This window comes from Rhincodon typus, chromosome 25, assembly GCF_021869965.1.
Source record: "Rhincodon typus isolate 14 chromosome 25, sRhiTyp1.1, whole genome shotgun sequence".
In the NCBI taxonomy this organism is placed as follows: Eukaryota; Metazoa; Chordata; class Chondrichthyes; order Orectolobiformes; family Rhincodontidae; genus Rhincodon; species Rhincodon typus.
In genome coordinates this window covers 15,646,796-15,664,117 of record NC_063356.1, presented here as the reverse complement: position 1 = coordinate 15,664,117, position 17,322 = coordinate 15,646,796, and the positions used below count along the sequence as shown (strand labels likewise).

Below are 17,322 nucleotides of genomic sequence, written 5' to 3'. Positions count from 1 at the left end.
ACAATGTCCCTGGGGAGGAATTCCAGGATTTTGACCCGGCAACAGTGGAAAAAAAGGTGATATTCACGATGATGAGTGGCTTGAAGGGGTACTTGCAGATGGCAGTGTTCCCAAGTATCTGCTGCTCTTGTCTTTCGAGATGGAAGTGGTCGTGGGTCTGGAAGGTGCTATGAAAGGATCTTTGGTGAGTTTCTGCAGTGCACCTTGTATGCATTTGCATGTTAAAGGGCTGTGGTTAGACTTTCTCTTAGTGGAAATGGTCACTGCTTGGCATTTGTGTGGAGCAAATGTTGTTGTTATTTGCTATTGTCAGCCAAGCCTGGGCATTCCAGATGGTGTTGCATTTGAACATGGACTGCTTCAGTATCTGAGGAGTTGCAAATGGTACTGAATATTGTGCAATCATTGGTGAACATCCCCATTTTTAACCATACGATGGAGGGAAGATTATTGATGAAGCAGCTGAAGATGGTTGGGCCTAAGGCACTACCCTGAGAAGCTCCTGCAGAGATGCCCTGGAGCTGAAGTCGCTGATCTCCAATAACCACGACCATCTTCCTGTGTACCAGGTATGACTCCAACCAACAGAGAGTTTGCCCCTGATGTCCATTGATTCCAATTTTTCTAAGGCTACTTGATGCCATACTCAGTCAAATGCAACTTTGATTTGAGGGGCTGTCACTCTCACCTCACCTCCTGGGATTCAGCTCTTGTCCATGTTTGAACCAAGGTTGTAATGAGGTTCAGGGTGGCGTGGGGGGGATGCTCGTTTGAAAATTGAGTACAGTGAGCAGTGGTTGTCAGCAGTCTGGGGATGTAAGGGATGTAAGGGATCAGGGAGGTGTAGCTGTGTGGGTGTGTAATAAATTACAATTAGGACGACATGCAACACAAGGTTCAGACTAGGTTTTTAATCATTTGACCTTTCCTTAGTAACTATTAATGAGAGTGGAGCCCTCTAAATTCTCCACTTTTTAATGGATTCTTTTGGAGGGTTCCAGACATATAAGAATTGCCCATTGGAATCTACATATGATTCTACATGTTCCTGACTTGCAGCTCTCCTCTGCTCCAATGACCGGCTGGATATTCCAATGGCCAGCCAAGTTTCAATTTATCTCTTCTAACGTGAAATGCAATGCCCTGAATTGGGTGATGATGATTATGCTAAACCTCTGGCTGGAGACAGCCCATGACATGGAGAGAAGGGGGTGGTAGAGAGAGAGATAGAGACAGATAGCAGCTGCATTATGTCTGTCTGTCTATGAATAGTGGGGAAAGACCCATTTTTATGCTAGTGGAAAAACAATGAGTGCTGGCTGTTTTTTAAAATGAAGATGATGGAACAGAAGGAACTTTTGGAAATTTAATGAACGAGCTGCTGAATTAGCCATTGCAAGTGGAAGTCACATATGGATGATTCAGTATAAGTGGTGTAAGGAATTTAGATGTGTCGAACAAGTTTTACAGCAAGACTGTCAAATTGTAGCAAAATCAAAAAATTTAGTAAGTATAAAATATGATATAATAAACAAGACAAGAATAACCACTGCTTAACAGATTATACTTCTGGCTCGGCTATGGACCAACAAACCGCGCAAGAATTTAGACTGGATTTGTGTCAAACTTCAGTAGATTCTTCAAAGTTCTATGCTGAGACTTCTGTAGCTCTCAGATTCTAGGTAGATCTAAGCAATACCAGCTATCCATTCCCTTTTGGATCTTTTTTCTATCTGCTGTAATAATTTAACCTTCTTTCTTATAACCAAAATAATTAATATGTCTCCTCACTTTACAAAATCATGTGAGGCAATTGACCGGTTACCAGGGTACCCAGTAGCAAATCCTTGTGTTGTTCTATGTTAATCTGACATTACACAAGTTTCCATGCTCACAGCTACAGCCTAATTCTGAATAACTTGGTTCTGTCTTATATAATTGCAGCTGTTACTTTATGCAAACATATGTATTTTCAACCATGTACACAAGATAAAGTTAGAAAAAGTTCACTTGGAGTTGAACTCTAATATTTGAGGTTGAGCATTAAAACTACATAAGTGCAGTGCATAGTGAGAGGAGCTGCGCAAGCACATGTCATTAGTGCCTTTTGTTTAATTTAATTCATGTTAATTGTACTTTGTTATAGTAAAACACTGAAAAGATGAAAACTTGTCCTGTGGTTATATCCATTGTCAATTACTGTACTGACTAAAACTGTTCACTGTTTGTGACAGTTGAGTAATTATTGGTCATGTTCATTATAAGCATTTCATATAACCAGTTCATTATCATTTTTAAGCCTAATTCCACCCATGCTGTAGCATGCCTATGTGAATTGTTCCAATCATGTGATTATGCAGGCTAGTTTAAAACAGACATTATTGGATCAGTTGCTGTTTAACATCCTTGATGAAAATGAGGAGATATGTTTAATTGGCAGTTGATCTGACGGTGCCCATTTCATACTAACCCGCCAGCATCAGAATTCCTTCCTCCCCACGTCAATTGTAGTTTAATAATTTAACCTGTTTATTTCTGTTGGACAGTGTATACCCTGTGGTCCTGCCCAGATCTCCTGGTTGCTTTCACAACGTGGCCTGTCGTACTGACAAAACTCGCTGGAGGAGCAGGTGAGGCACCTGAATCACAGAGGCACAAAAACATGTTGTAAAGAGACAGAATTATAATAATTATGGCCTATGTAATAGTTCACACTTATTATGTTTATTTTGATACTATATTAATTTGAATGTGTACAGATAAGCAAAACTTGAGATGAGAACTAAATGTTAAGGAACTCATTCATATCTTTAATTCCACTTTAAGCTCAAAATCTTTAAAATCACTGCCTTTCAAATGTATCAATCAGTTCTGTAAATTATCTTTTACGTTTCTTCCTGTTGATTAATTTGTGACTATTTTTATTTAATATTGTAATTTTTCTAGTTTATTTCACTCTAATTATGGAGAAGTCATCACAAGTCATTGAGTTCATTTATTGTATTATGTTTAGGAATACATTTTTGGGACATTTAATGGAAGATACCAATTTCATGGGAGACACAAAAGTTCTCTACTTTTAGGAAAGAAGCACCTTCTTTGTGTTTCAGCAACAACTTACAGAATGCTTTTAATAAAACATCAAATGTGCTTCACATGCGCAATATAAAACAAGATGGCCCATATAGAAACCGATCTGGTCAGATGAACAATAGCTTGGTCATAGAATTAAGTATAAGAAATGCCTTAAAGGAACAGAATAAGTTAGTGATATGCTAAGAGTGTACTCCAGATCTTTGAGTGCAGCCAAGTATGGTGGAAGAATTAAAACTAGGAGGATCACAAGAAGCCAGAATTAGAGAAGTGCAGACATCTTAGCTGTAGTATTGCCTTACATGCCTTGCTCTCTTCCCACATCCTCCAAACCAGGATTCTGAAGCAGGAATGTCTGAGCTAGATCAGCTACCTTGTTGACAATGTCATGTGGGTTACCTAGAAAATATGACTTTTGAAGTACTTGCCATTTAATACTTAAGTAAACAATTTAAAAGAAAATCATTTGGGGTGTATAACCAACATCACATCCAGTATTACCAGTTTTGTGTCTCCATATTGACAATGCCAATGCACAGCTAGTCTTCCTCTTGTACGACACTCCCATAACAGCACTTCGAGGCTGTTATGCATAAGATGGTAAATACAGCTTGTTTATATTGTTGCTGAGAAGTCTCTAAGCAGCTGGACAATCTAGTACAGTTTCTTGTGGGAAAATGCATCCCTTATAATTTTAAACTTTCAAAACACATTCAGATGTGAGGGAAAGATTGCAAGACAGTAGTCTAGTGATGTGTCAAGATTATGTTCATAAGGTAAATTTTGCTTTTGAGATTTATAACATTGTCAGAAACCCTGAATTAGATTGTAATGTTGGAGATCAGTCCTAGAAATAATTTTAGTTATGTATCTTTTCATTTCATGGTTTTGTTACAGATTTTAGTTTTTGGAAAAAAATTGAGTCATTCTGTAAGCATTTTCTGTACTGCTATTTTTTAGGTTTTATTTCTAAAATTTGTGTTTTATATAAATTGCTGTTTCTCACATAAGATCATAAATATTGAGAAACTTCTAGTTATGTGACAATTAAGTCTACTTATCTGTTTCCATTTCTAAAAACATAATGTAGCTTTAAAAGAACAAAAGGCATCTCGAGGAAGACAGAATAAAACAGTGTGCTTTCTCCTATTTCATTTTATCCAGTCTGGCATCTGACTATTTCTTGAATTTCCCTGACACATTTGAGTGCCCTGCTTTCCCCTGTGGGTATCTGAACAAAGGATATTTTTCTACCATCTGTTTTAAATCTACCTTTCACAATTGTATTTAAGTTTACAACCTTTTTACTCAATGGTTAGATGGATAAACTAATATCTTGTCAGTGCCATTTTTGTATGAAGTTAGTTATTTGACCCTGAGCTTGCTCACTGATCAAGATTAAGATCCTTTGTACTCTTTCATACTTGAGATCTTCCTTGTCGTTTTAGTTTATTCAATGCATGAACATCCCTTTTATAATGAGTTAACCAGAACTGCACACAACATGCTAATAGAAGTCTGACCAGTTTAGAACCTCTAGAGACAGTGTACTGGTTGTGTAAATCATTTTATTTGTGTTTTGCTTTAGTTAGCCCTTAAAAAAAATTGCTGTGTTTTAGTCTTATAACCATTTCCTGCAAATATTAAATCTATGTAGCTGGATCATTGATATTCATTATTCTATTTCTCATGCAATGAAAATGATCTACATATGACTAGAAAGCATTTTGTTGTGTTAAATTAATTTTGTAATGAGAATTTGTTAATTAGGATTCACTGCAAGTTGTAAATTATTTTGCTATTGTAGATCTTATGTTACCTGGAGTGGTTGTGCCATCTTCTGGCCTTCCTGAGCTACAGCAGGGAGATCTTTGTGCCATTAACCTTGTTGAAAACAGGTATCGTACTAATAGATGTTGATTGTTATCCCTTTTGTGAAGTTCAGTCTTTTGCCATCTTTGTTTCTTTTATACAATACAATAAGGCTTGTACTATGCATTCCACAGAAAAATCATAGATTAGAAGATAGAAGTACGGAGATGACCATTTGACTTGTTAGCCTAGTGTTTTCTTTCTCCGGTATTCTTGCTGTTCTATAAATGTTACTAGTTGATGTACAGCTATCTAGTCATTATAGACAAGTGAAATAAAGCTGTCTGCTTTCCAATACTGTGAGGATCCAAAACAAGATAAATTGAAACACCTCCAACCCAAAGGCCACAAAGCAGACCTAGAAATAAAATTACTTTTTAAAGAAAGATACACAAGCTGTTGCAAGCAACTTGGGACGGGAGGAAGAGTTGCATAATCCTATTTAAATTTAAACTAAATATGGTTTGTTTTATTTTATCCTTTTTAACCAATTTATTGCAGAGCTCCAGTGGCGATAGGCTTAGTCACTATGCCAACAACTGATATGCTTGCAACTGGTATGAAGGGAAAGGGTGTCACAATCCTCCATACATATCTGGATCTATTATGGTAAGAATGGAGAGTACTCAATTTATATTTACAAATTCTACATGACCTCAAGAAAAAGTATTTAAAGTATGGCAATTTATTTGAAGCATTGTAACAAAATATCTGTTAACATCAGTAATTGTTTCTTTAGTTAATTTATTATCCATTGCATGCACTTGCGTACAACTGGGCTTGTACTTACTGGAATTTAGAAGCATGGTGGGGGGTGATTTCATGGAAATATACAAAATCCTGATAGGACTGCACAGGCTAGATGTGGGAAAAATGTTTTCAGTGTTGGGGAAGTTCAGAACTGGGGGTCACAGTCTATGAATAAAGGTTAAGCCATTAAGAAATGAGATGACGAAGAATTTCTTCACTCGGAGAGTTGTGGGCCTTTGGAATTCTTGACCACAGAAAGTTGTTGAGGCCAGTTCATTTGATATATTCAGGAGGGTGCTGAATGTGGCCCTTTTGGCTAAAACGATATGGAGAGAAAGCAGGAGTGGGAATTGCACGATCAGCCATGATCATGTTGAATGGTGGTGCAGGCTTGAAGGGTCGAATGACCTATTCCTGCACCTATTTTCTATGTTTCTATACTACTGGTACACAAGCATTGACCCTCTAAATTTCTATCCCATGCCGTTCGGTCCTACCAATGTTATCCCTCTCGTTTCAAATCCATTCCATTCTGTTCATCCTTCTCATATTAAGCAAATCTCATTCCCCCAACCCCATTCTATATTTCCCATGCATTCCTCCCCCGGGCCATTGCACAATAATTATACCTGCCGACCAATACACCCTTTAACCAATAGAGTCTGGAGAGACAAAATCTGGGTATTGTATTATAGTTTGTATTTGCACAGGAACATGTTGTACTACAAACATACCTGCAAAAACTTTTAACTTAGAGTCATAGAGTCCTACAGCACAGAGACAGGCCCTTTTTAGCCCAAACAGGTCCATGCCAACCAAATGTCCAATCACGCTAACCCCATTTCCCTGCACTTGGCCCATATCCTTCTAAACCTTTCCTATCCATGTGTTCATCCATGTGCCTTTTAAATGTTGTTAATATACCCACCTCAATCACTTCCAATGGCAGCTCATTTCCATATGCTTACCACCCTCTGTGTAAGAAAAGTTGCCCCTCCCGTTCCCGTGTATTCTTTCCCCTCTTACCTTAAACTGATAACCTCTAGTCCTCGATTCCCCAAGCCTGGGAAAAAGTCTGAGTGCATTCACCCTATCCATGCCTCTCATGTTCTTATACACTTCTATAAGATCTCCCCTCAGTCTCCTATGCTCTAAAGAAAAAAGACCTAGCTTGTCCAAGCTCTCCCTATCACTGAGTCCCTTGAGTCCTGGGACTTGACTTCATGGAAGATGAAAATTAAGTTATTAAATTTCTCAGATGCTGAGATCACATTAACACATACATGATGCATTTTCTCATTAACTGAATAGAATTATCACCTGAGGTTGTAGACTTGCTCGCTGAGCCGGTGTGTTTGATTGCAGACATTTCGTGCTAGGTGACATCATCAGTGTGCCTCTGGTTAAGCATTGGTGTTCTGTCCCACTTGTTATTTATATGCCTCGGTTTGCTGGGGTGGTTGGCATCACTTCTGGACATAAGCATATCGCACAAGGACACCAGAATAGAAGAGGACGAGATAATGATATCCTTTAATGTAACAGCACTGTTTACATCCGTAAACAATGACCTAACCAAAGAGACAATTGCCACGCTGCTGGACGAATCAGCAAGGCAGCCACCCCACGACACCAGCAGCATCAACAAAGACAGCACCCTGAAACTGCTGGATCTGTGCCTCACAACCCACTTCACCTTCAACGACCGTAGATTCAATCAAATCGAAGGAACACCAGTGGGATCCCCAATATCAGGACTGATTGCAGAAGTGGTAATGCAATGGTTAAAACCAGCAGCGCTGCCCACTATACACCCAGACTCTGGCTCCCCTATGTAGACGACACCTTCATGATTATCAAACACACAAGACTAGAAGAAAACAACCAACACATAAACAATATCCTCACTGGAATAAAATTCACAAAAGAGGAAGAGAACAATAACTGACTACCGTTCCTAGACATAGAACGTAAGAACAACGGGCATGTACAAAAAGACTACACATACAGACCAAATACTTAATTACACCAGCAACCTCCCCAACACCCATAAACGGAGCTGCATCACGACATTATTCAAACGGGCCACAACACACTGCAGCAACCTGGAATTGTGCAAAGCAGAACAGGAGCACTTATACAGAGTTTTAAAAGGAATGGATACCCAGAAAGCACAATCCGCCATTACTTCTGCGACAGACCACAGCAAGAAGACATAACATGGCCAGACACACTAGTCACGCTACCATACATCAAAGACCTATCAGAGATGACCACAAGACTACTCGGACCCCTAGGTATCAGGGTAGCCTACAAACCAACAACCACCCTGCGACAGCTATTGACGAATGTTAAGGATCCCATACCCACAACCAATAAAACTAACGTAATATACAAAATACCATGCAAGAACTGCGAGAAACATTACATAGGCCAAACTGGAAGAAAACTGACAATAAGGATACATGAACCCCAACTAGCCATCAAGAGACATGACCAATCCTCACTGGTCTAAATACACACAAAGAAGGACACACATTCGACTGGATCAACACATCCCATGTCAAATAGAGACATTCTAGGGAGTTCCTGGAGGCCTGGCATTCCAACCGGAACTCCATCAACAAACACAATGAACCGGACCCGATGTACAAACCACTGAAAAACAGAAAACTGGAAGGGATGTGAACCACCCCAGCAAACCGGGCATATAAGTAACGAGCGGGATAGAACACCAATGCTTCACCGGGGGCGCACTAACGATGTTGCTTAGCAGGGTGACAAAATGTCCACAACCAAACACACCAACTCAGCGAGCAAGTCTACAACCTCATTAACAAACCGAGCTACAAATCTTCTCAAAAACTTTAAGAATTATCACCTAATAAGAAAATTGTACTGTGGTGTTATAGAAATAAAAAAGACTTATTTCGCATTGCCAGAAAAAAAGAGGCGTAGAGTCATACAGCATGGAAACAGACCCTTCGGTCCAACCAGTCCACACCGAACATGACCCCAAACTAAACTAGTCCCACCTGCCTTCTCCTGGCCATATCCCTCCAAACCTTTCCTATTCGTGTATCTATCCAAATGTCTTTTAAACACAAACCACCCTCTATGTAAAAAAAAAAAAAATTGCCCCTCATGTCATTTTTAAATCTCTTGGCTCTCACCTTAAAAATGTGCCCCCTTATCTTGAAATCCCCAATCCTAGGGAAAAGACAGCTACTATTAACTCTGTCTATCCCTCTCATTATTTTATAAACTCCTATCAAGTCACCTCTCAACCTCCTGCATTCCAGTGAGAAAAGTCCCAGCCTATCCAGCCTTTCTTTATAACTCAAACCTTTCATACGCAGCAACACCCTGGTAAATCTCTTCTGAACCTTCTCCAGCTTGATAATGTCCTTCCCCTAACTGCGCAACCAGAACTGGACACAGTATTCCAGAAGAGGCCCCACCAATGTCCTGTACAACCTCAGCATGACTTCCCAACTCCTATACTCAAAGGATTGAGCAATGAAGGCAAACATGCCAAATTCCTTTTAACCACACTGTCTATATGAGATGCAAACTTCAAAGAATCATGTACCTGCAGCCCTACGTCCCTCTGTTCTACAATACAATCCAAGGCCCTACCATTAATTGTTTAAGCCGTACCCTTGTTTGTACCAAAATGCAGTTATCCAGATTGAACTCCATCTGCTATTTTTCAATCCATTGACCCATTTGATCAAGATCCCTTTGTAATCTTCGAAAACCTCCTATGCCACCAATTTTGGTGTTGTCCGCAAACTTACTAACCATGCCTTCTATATTCTCATCCAAATCATTTATATAAATGACAGACAAAGGAACACTGCTGGTACACAGGCTCCCAGCCTTAAAAGCAACTCTCACTATTACTGTCTGTCTCTTGCCGTTAAGCCAATTATGTATGCAATTGACAAACTCACCCTGAATCCCATGTGACCTAACTTTACTGATTAGCGTACCATGCAGAACCTTGTCAAAGGGTCTACTAAAATTCAAATAAACAATGTCTACTGCACTGCCGTCATCAAGCTTTTTGGTAACATCCTCAAAAAAACTCAATTGTTTGTGAGTTGCAATTTTCCTTGCACAAAACCATACTGACTATCCCTGATCAGTTTTTGCCTTTCTAAATGGCCATAAATCCTAGCTTTCAGAAGCACCTCCAACAATTTACCCACAACCGAAGTTAGACTCACAGGTCTATGGTTCCCCGGTTTCTCCTTACAACCTTTCTTAAACAAAGGTATAACATTAGCCATCCTCCAGTCATGAGGCACCTCACCCGTAGTTATAGATGATGCAAGTATTTCTGCAAGGGGTCTCTCAATTTCCTCCCTTACTTCCCACAGTGTTCCATGACACGAAATATTAATTTAGTATCTCTTCCATCTCCTGGGGCTCAGCACAAGGATGACCTCCTTGATTTTTAAGTGGCGCCACCCTCTCTCTAGTTACCCTCTTGCTCTTAATGTACTTGTACAATCTCTTTGGATTATCCTTTACCTTATCATCCAATGCCAACTCGTATCCCCTCTTTGCCTTCCTGATTTCTTTTCTAAGAATGCCCCTACACTGTTTATATTAAGAGATTGAAGTCAACCAAGTTGTCTGTATCTAAGATAAGATTCTCTTTTATTCTTGACTAGAACTTCAACATTTTTATTCATTCATTGTTCCTTAATCCTAGCAGCCTTACCCTTCAATCTAATAGGAACATAATGCCTCTGAACTCTGGTCATCACAATCTTGTCAGATGCCTCCCACTTGTCAGATGTCCTTTTACCAGCGAACAGTCTGCTCCAATCAACTTTTGAAAGTTTTTATCCCATACCATTAAAATTTGCTTTACTCCAATTAAAATCTTTAATTTTTATAGAAGGCTCATCCATTCCCAAAGCTATTTTGAAACTATTTAAATTATGATCAATAGATCCAAGATATTCCCTCACTTTTACTTCAGTCACATGCCCTGCCTTATTGCCTAACAGAAGGTCTAGTTTTGCTCCTTCCCTACTGGAGCATTTACGTATTGACAAAGAAAATTTTCTTGAACACATTTGATAAATTTTTCACCATTCAAATCTTTAATACTATGGTAGCCCCAGTCAATGTTTGGAAAATTAAAATCCCCCGTTATTACAGACTTATTATGTTTACATATATCTGAGATCTCCCTACATATTTGTTTCTGAATTTCCCTCTTACTACTGGGGGCCAATACTGCAGTCCTATCAAAGTGATCTTTCCTTTCTTCTTTGTAATTTCTATGCAAATATTATCACTGGATGATTTTTCAGAGAAGTCTTCCCTAGTTACAGACGTAATGTATTCCTAAATCAAAAATGCACCCCCTGCCCCCGACCCTTTCTTGCCTCCTTTTCTATCCTTCCTATAGTATCTAAAACCCGGGACATTGAGCTGCCAGTCTCATCCATCTCAGCCAAGTTTCTGTAAAAGCTATGACATCCCAATTCCGTGTTCTTAAACATGCCCTGAGTTCATCAGCCTCATCTGTAAGCCCCCTTGCATTGAAATAAATGCATTTTAGTAGTTCTTCAGAGTTACTACATACTCTGACTCTGTGTCTTGTCTTTCTTTTCTAATTGATGTGCTGTCCTCACATTCAGAATCTTCCCCATCAATCCTTCTGTTTTCACTGCTATTTAGAATCCTCCATTCCCCTTCTCTATCAGTATAACATCTCCCTTAATGGGATGAGCAAATCTTCCTGCTAAGATATTGGTCCCTTTCCAGTTTAGGTGAGACCCATCCTTTTTGAACAGGTCTTTTCTATCCTAAAAGACATTTCAACTGTGCAAAAACCTAAATCCCTGAACAATACACCAGCTCTTCAGTCATTGGTACATCTCCTTTTAACCTTTTGTTCCTTCCCTCATTTGAGTTTGGCATTGGGAGCAAACCAGAAATGACTACTTCTGAGGTCCTAGTTTTTAATCTACCTAACCTTTTAAATTCACTTGTACTACTTTAATCTGTTGTACACATTGGTAGGAATTTTCAGACAATAATCTCTGGCTTTTCAATCTCATCTTTTACAATATGATTGAAACATTTAGAGACATCCTTAATCCTTGCACCAGGAAAGCAACAAACCATCCTAAATTTACACTCGCTGCCACAGAATTTTCTGTCTATGCCCCTGACAAGAGAATCCCCTATAACATTAATTCTGTTGAATCTTGTCAAACGCTGCCTAACACAAGAATCATTCCATGTGTCCAATTATTGACTGCCCCTTCCATTTTCCTCGGAGAAACTATCCCCTTCTATGGTTCCAAAAACTGAATATCTTTGATAGAGGAATAGCCACCGGAAACTTTTGAACTACCTTCTTACCTTTCCTGACAGGCACCCATCTATCTGACTGATCCTACTATGTAATAACTTCTGTAAATCTACTAGCCATCTCACTCTGTACCTCATATATGGCCTTAATAACAAAAAGCCTAAAAAAAGGAACTTTCAATAACACCTAGACATGTTGTTCAAGCTTTTCATTTTGCATTCATCAATCGCAAGAATACCAAATTTCAAAGAAACAATTTATACTATATGAGAAAAGGGTGCCAGTTCAGGGCAAATAGAATCTGTTTGGTTGAGGCATTAGCATAGAGAATGCACCAAGGAACAGTTAACTTTGTATGCTCTGCTTTTGCTGAAATTTAGAATTTGACTTGCCTAGTTTGATGGGCAAGGCATTGCTGTGGATAGTAACCAGGAAATAGAACATAGAGCAGTACAACACAGGAACAGACCCTCTGGCCCACTGACTGCACTGACCACGGTGCCATTTCTTGACTAAGTCCTATCTGCTGTATCTCTCTGTTTCCTGTCTGTGCAGTGTATCTCTATATTCCTTGCTTGTTCATGTGTCTGTCTAAATGCCTTTTGTACACGGCTATCTACCACCTCCCCTGGCAGTACATTCATGGCACCTACCACCCTCTGTGTAAAAAAAAAAAAAAAAAAAAAAATCTTGCCTTGCACATCTCTTTTAAACTTTCTTCCTCTCACTTTAAACCAAGACCTCTATATTTGACATGTCCACCCCAGGAAAAAGATTCTCACCATCCATCCTATCAATCCCTCATATTTTTATACACTTCTCCACAGTGTCGGGAGGCTGCAGGAGTGACCTGATAGAAAACAAACCAAATTTGTTCAACATCTCCTTATAGCCAATGTATTCTCATCCACACATCATCCTGGTAAACCTCTCTTGCACCCTGTCCAAAGCCTGTACATCCTTCCTATAGCGTGGCAGCCAGACAAAAGTGTTATACAGTTGTCATGTGACTTGCCAACCTTTATACTCAATGTCCTGACCAATGAAGGCAAGCAGTGTCATATGCTGCTTTACCACCTCATCCATTTGTGTTGCCACTTTCAAGGAGCTATAGACTTGCACCCCAAGATCCCTCAGTATATCAATGCTCCTGAGGGTCCTGCCCTTTACTATACTTTTCTCTTGCATTTGACCTCCAAAGTGCATCATCTCTTGTCTAGATTAAAATTCATCTGCCATTTTCCGCACAACATTCCAACTGATCTATATCCTGCTATATCCTTTGACAACTTTCCTTACTATCTATATGTTGCCTGCAAACTTACTAATGAGACCACCTACATTTTCATCCATATCTGGTGTAATAGAAACATAACCTGAATTCTTCTTATGATAACACTCAATTAACTTTCCTAATGACTTGCTGTACCTGTATACTAACCCTTGTGATTCACACAGTAGAACACCCAGATCTCTTTGCATCTCAGAACTCTGCAATCTCTCACCATTTAGATTAAATGCATTTTTATTCTTCCTGCCAAAATGGACATTTCACATTTTACGACATTATATTCTGTTTGCCAGAGTTTTCCTACTCACTTAACCCACTCTGTGTCACTCCTTATGTCCAGTTCACAACATGCTTTCCTACCTATCTTTGTATCATCAAAAAATGTAGTAACTGTATCTTCCATCCCACCATCCAAGTCATTTATGTAAATTTGCAACAGATGAAATTCCAGTACCGATCCCAATGGCATATCATGCGTTACATCTTTCCAACCTGAAAAAGACACTTCTGTGCCTACTCTTTGTTGTTAACAAAACAATCTTCTATCCGTGTCGGTACACTACCGCTTAAAATCTGAGCTTTTCTTTTCCACTAAACAGCAACGGTTCCAATATAGCAACATCCCATAAACACATGCTTGGCAAAGGCAAATTCAGTAAAATAGGTTATTTCATGTGCAATATTTCTCTAGTCCAGGAGGAAAGAACATCGAGAAAATTCTGGTAGAGGGAACTCCAGCTTTTAGCTGTGACAGAGAGAAAGACAGCTTCTACAGCCAGCCTCAAAACCCCAGCAATTACTGAGAGCTAAACTAAAACCCTGATTCTGTGGGAGCCTGACTCCACCCATTCATGCTGCTTGCATCGTTCCAACTTTTAAAAAGAACCAAAGGCCTCTCAAGTTATTTATCAACTTGGAGGAGACAGCTCTGCACCTATGGGCTCAAAACCTGTTCCTAAAAAAAAAAGACAAAATACATGCCTTAAAGTCATAATATCATCACGGGGGATGGTGAGACACCAGGAGAGGTGGGATGGTATCTGCTCTGTGAGCAGCAGGAGGCCATCTACTCCAGGGTGGGGTGGGAGACCTACACCAGGAATGGGCTGGGGAAAGACCTGCAATGGAACCAGATTTTTTTTTTGCCTGGGAGCAATTGGGAAGCTAATTGTTTATTTTCTCCAATGATATTATTCTGTTGTGCAAGCTACTTTTTTTTACATCCTGCATCACCATCTTTAGATAGGAAGCTTCTTCTCATCACTCGACAGTGATGTCAGCTCTCTTTTTGCACTTATTCTAGGTGGTAGTCTTAGGAAAACCAGCTTTGGAAAATTAAAATCAATGCATTGACTCTAGCCACTTGTTTTAAAGCCCTAGGATGAAGTCCATCAGGACTCAGATACTTACTGTTTCCCCATTTTACTCAGTATTACTCCTCTGTTTGTGATTTTCCTGAGTTCTTTACTGCTTTTCATTTCCTGATTTATCACTGCTCCGAGGATGTTACTTGACTCCTCTATAGTGAAAACCAATGCGAAATACCTATTCAATTCACCTACCATCTCATTATTTTCCATTATTAATTCCCAGATTCATTTTCTCTACTCATATTGTTAATTCTTAAAAATATTTACCGAAAATATTTTTGTTTGTTCTTGATATTTCTTGCTAGATTTCTCTTGTACTCTAATTTTTCGCTCATTAATATTTTGATAATCTTTTGCTGTTTTCTATATTCTATCAAATCCTCTAAACCGCCACCTGCAATTTTCCTTTGCACAATTACATGCTTTTTATTTAAAGTTTGATACTACCTTTCTATAGTTAGCCATAGATGTGTCTGTCTCTTGGAGTTCCCCATAAATGTCTGCCACTGCACCTATCGAAATCCATCCTTTAATCTAATTTGTCAATTCTGTTTAAGCAGTTCTGTTTGTATGCCCTGATTGTTGCCATTATTTAAATTTAAAAAGTTGGTATTAGACTTGCTTCTGTCCCTCAGACTGAATGTAAAGTTCAATCATATTATGGTCACGTGGCCTAGTAGTACCAAATTGGTTGTTAGTGTTATTCCTACAGATTGGGATTATTCAACTACTGTTGAAAATTCATATCTAATGTTGGACAATATGTCCTGAGTTTTGCAAGCGCAGTCTGATTGAGTACGGTCAGTACTCTGTCTATTCTGAACAGCTGAAGGGACATGCTGTGTGATATGATCCATTAGTTATTGGAACGAAGAGCCTTCTTAACTGACATCACAGTGGCATCCTGTTAATAGATACCAATCATGTTGCTATTGCATAGAAACAGTGCAAATTTTCTGCTTCAATCATTTAGCTTAAACAATCTTTGTTTATCTGAATCTTAAATAAGAAAATATTGTACAATTGGCTGTTGATTCATTTGCAGCATGCTGCTGAATTCAATGGAAATTACATGTTCATGTAGCTTTGTGCTTATTAGATTCATACCAGTTTTCTTTAATGTGCCAATTTTTATCTACAGTAAATACCATCTAAGTATCTTCCAGAATTCAGTTTGATTAAGAGTGTTGCCCAATGTTTTTTGAAATTTTATTCCTCGCAGAATGGGTTTTTGGTTTGCGTTACTCTTTAATGTAGTGAATTCATGCAAAATAGTAAGAAAGCTTCTTGTCCTCATCCCTCCTTTCACAATCATGTTATCATTATTGTACATACAGAAAGTCTTCTTATTTTCTTTCATTTTTTGACAATTTTTAATACAAAGATTCTTGGCCTACAAACCTTTTATTAGCTTTCCTATAGCTTTTTCAACTGTTCTGACTTGCATTTATTATCTTTGCTGTGAGTTTTCAAAATATATGTCTGTGACTTACAAAAGATAATGGAAATTTAGAACTTGCTACCCCAAATGTTGTGTTACACTCAACTGAAATGTTCAGAACTTCAATGAAAAGTTGTTTTGCTATGTAAAGGTGTCGAGATATGAAAGGAGAGTTGGTAAATGGCATTAAGGCAAAGATCAGAGCAAATAGCAAACCATGCTCAAGAAGTCGAATGGTCGACAGTGTTCCTATGCATGCTGTGCACTATAGTTGTGGGCAGAGACATATACCGATTTGTGAAAGGTAAATTGAAACATGTCACAGCAGTGGAAGAGGACCTGAACATTGAGAGAACAAAAACATTTTCTACAGGCAAACCGAGCTGACAAAATGGAAAAGCAAAGAGAAATGAAAGAAAGGGAGTGAAGGTGATGAATGGAGCAGGCTCAAGAGGTTGAATTGCTAATGCTGCTCCTAACTGGTATACTCGTATGAATAATAATACTGGACACGGTAGAAATGATCTAGAAGTGAGTGGAAGCCAGGAAAAGAAAGACTTACATTTATGAGACAACAAGGCCATTTCTGAAGAAGGGTCGAGGCCCGAAACGTCAGCTTTCCTGCTCCTCTGATGCTGCTTGGCCTGCTGTGTTCATCCAGCTCTACACCTTGTTGTCTCAGATTCTCCAGCATCTGGATTCTCCAGATAGAGTTCCTGCTATCTCTGAAGACTTACATTTATGTTGTGTTTTTTCCCATTAACAAACACCTCAGCCAAAGAAGTACTTTTGAAGTGTAGTCAATGTAGTGATGCACAAATATGGCAACCAATTTGTAGATAGTAAATTCCCACAAACAGCAATGAAATAATGATCCGGTTATCTGTTTTAGCGATATTGACTGAGAAATGAATATTGACCAGGGCACCAGGAATAACCTAAATAAAAACCAAAAGAACTGTGGATGCTGTAAATCAGGAACAAAAACAAAGTTGCTGGAAAAGCTCAGCAGGTCTGGCAGCATCTGTGAAGGAGAAAACAGAGTTAACGTTTTGGGTCCGGTGACCCTTCCTCAGAACAGGAAGGGTCACTGGACCTGAAACGTTAACTCTTTGTTCCTTCACGATGCTGCCAGACCTGCTGAGCTTTTCCAGCAACTTTG

General features: G+C 39.0%; 1 protein-coding gene across 1 annotated transcript in view; it reads left to right on the top strand.

The window, feature by feature from the left end:
- Positions 1–549: 549 nt before the first annotated feature.
- Positions 550–17,322, top strand: part of eif2d (eukaryotic translation initiation factor 2D) — a 35,572-nt gene continuing 18,799 nt past the window's right edge. The window contains exons 1-4 of the mRNA XM_048611973.1: positions 550–569; positions 2,547–2,630; positions 4,901–4,991; positions 5,467–5,574. Coding sequence (XP_048467930.1) covers positions 4,906–4,991; positions 5,467–5,574 — 194 coding nt within the window. The 5' untranslated portion in view covers positions 550–569; positions 2,547–2,630; positions 4,901–4,905. The remainder of the gene's footprint in view (positions 570–2,546; positions 2,631–4,900; positions 4,992–5,466; positions 5,575–17,322) is intronic.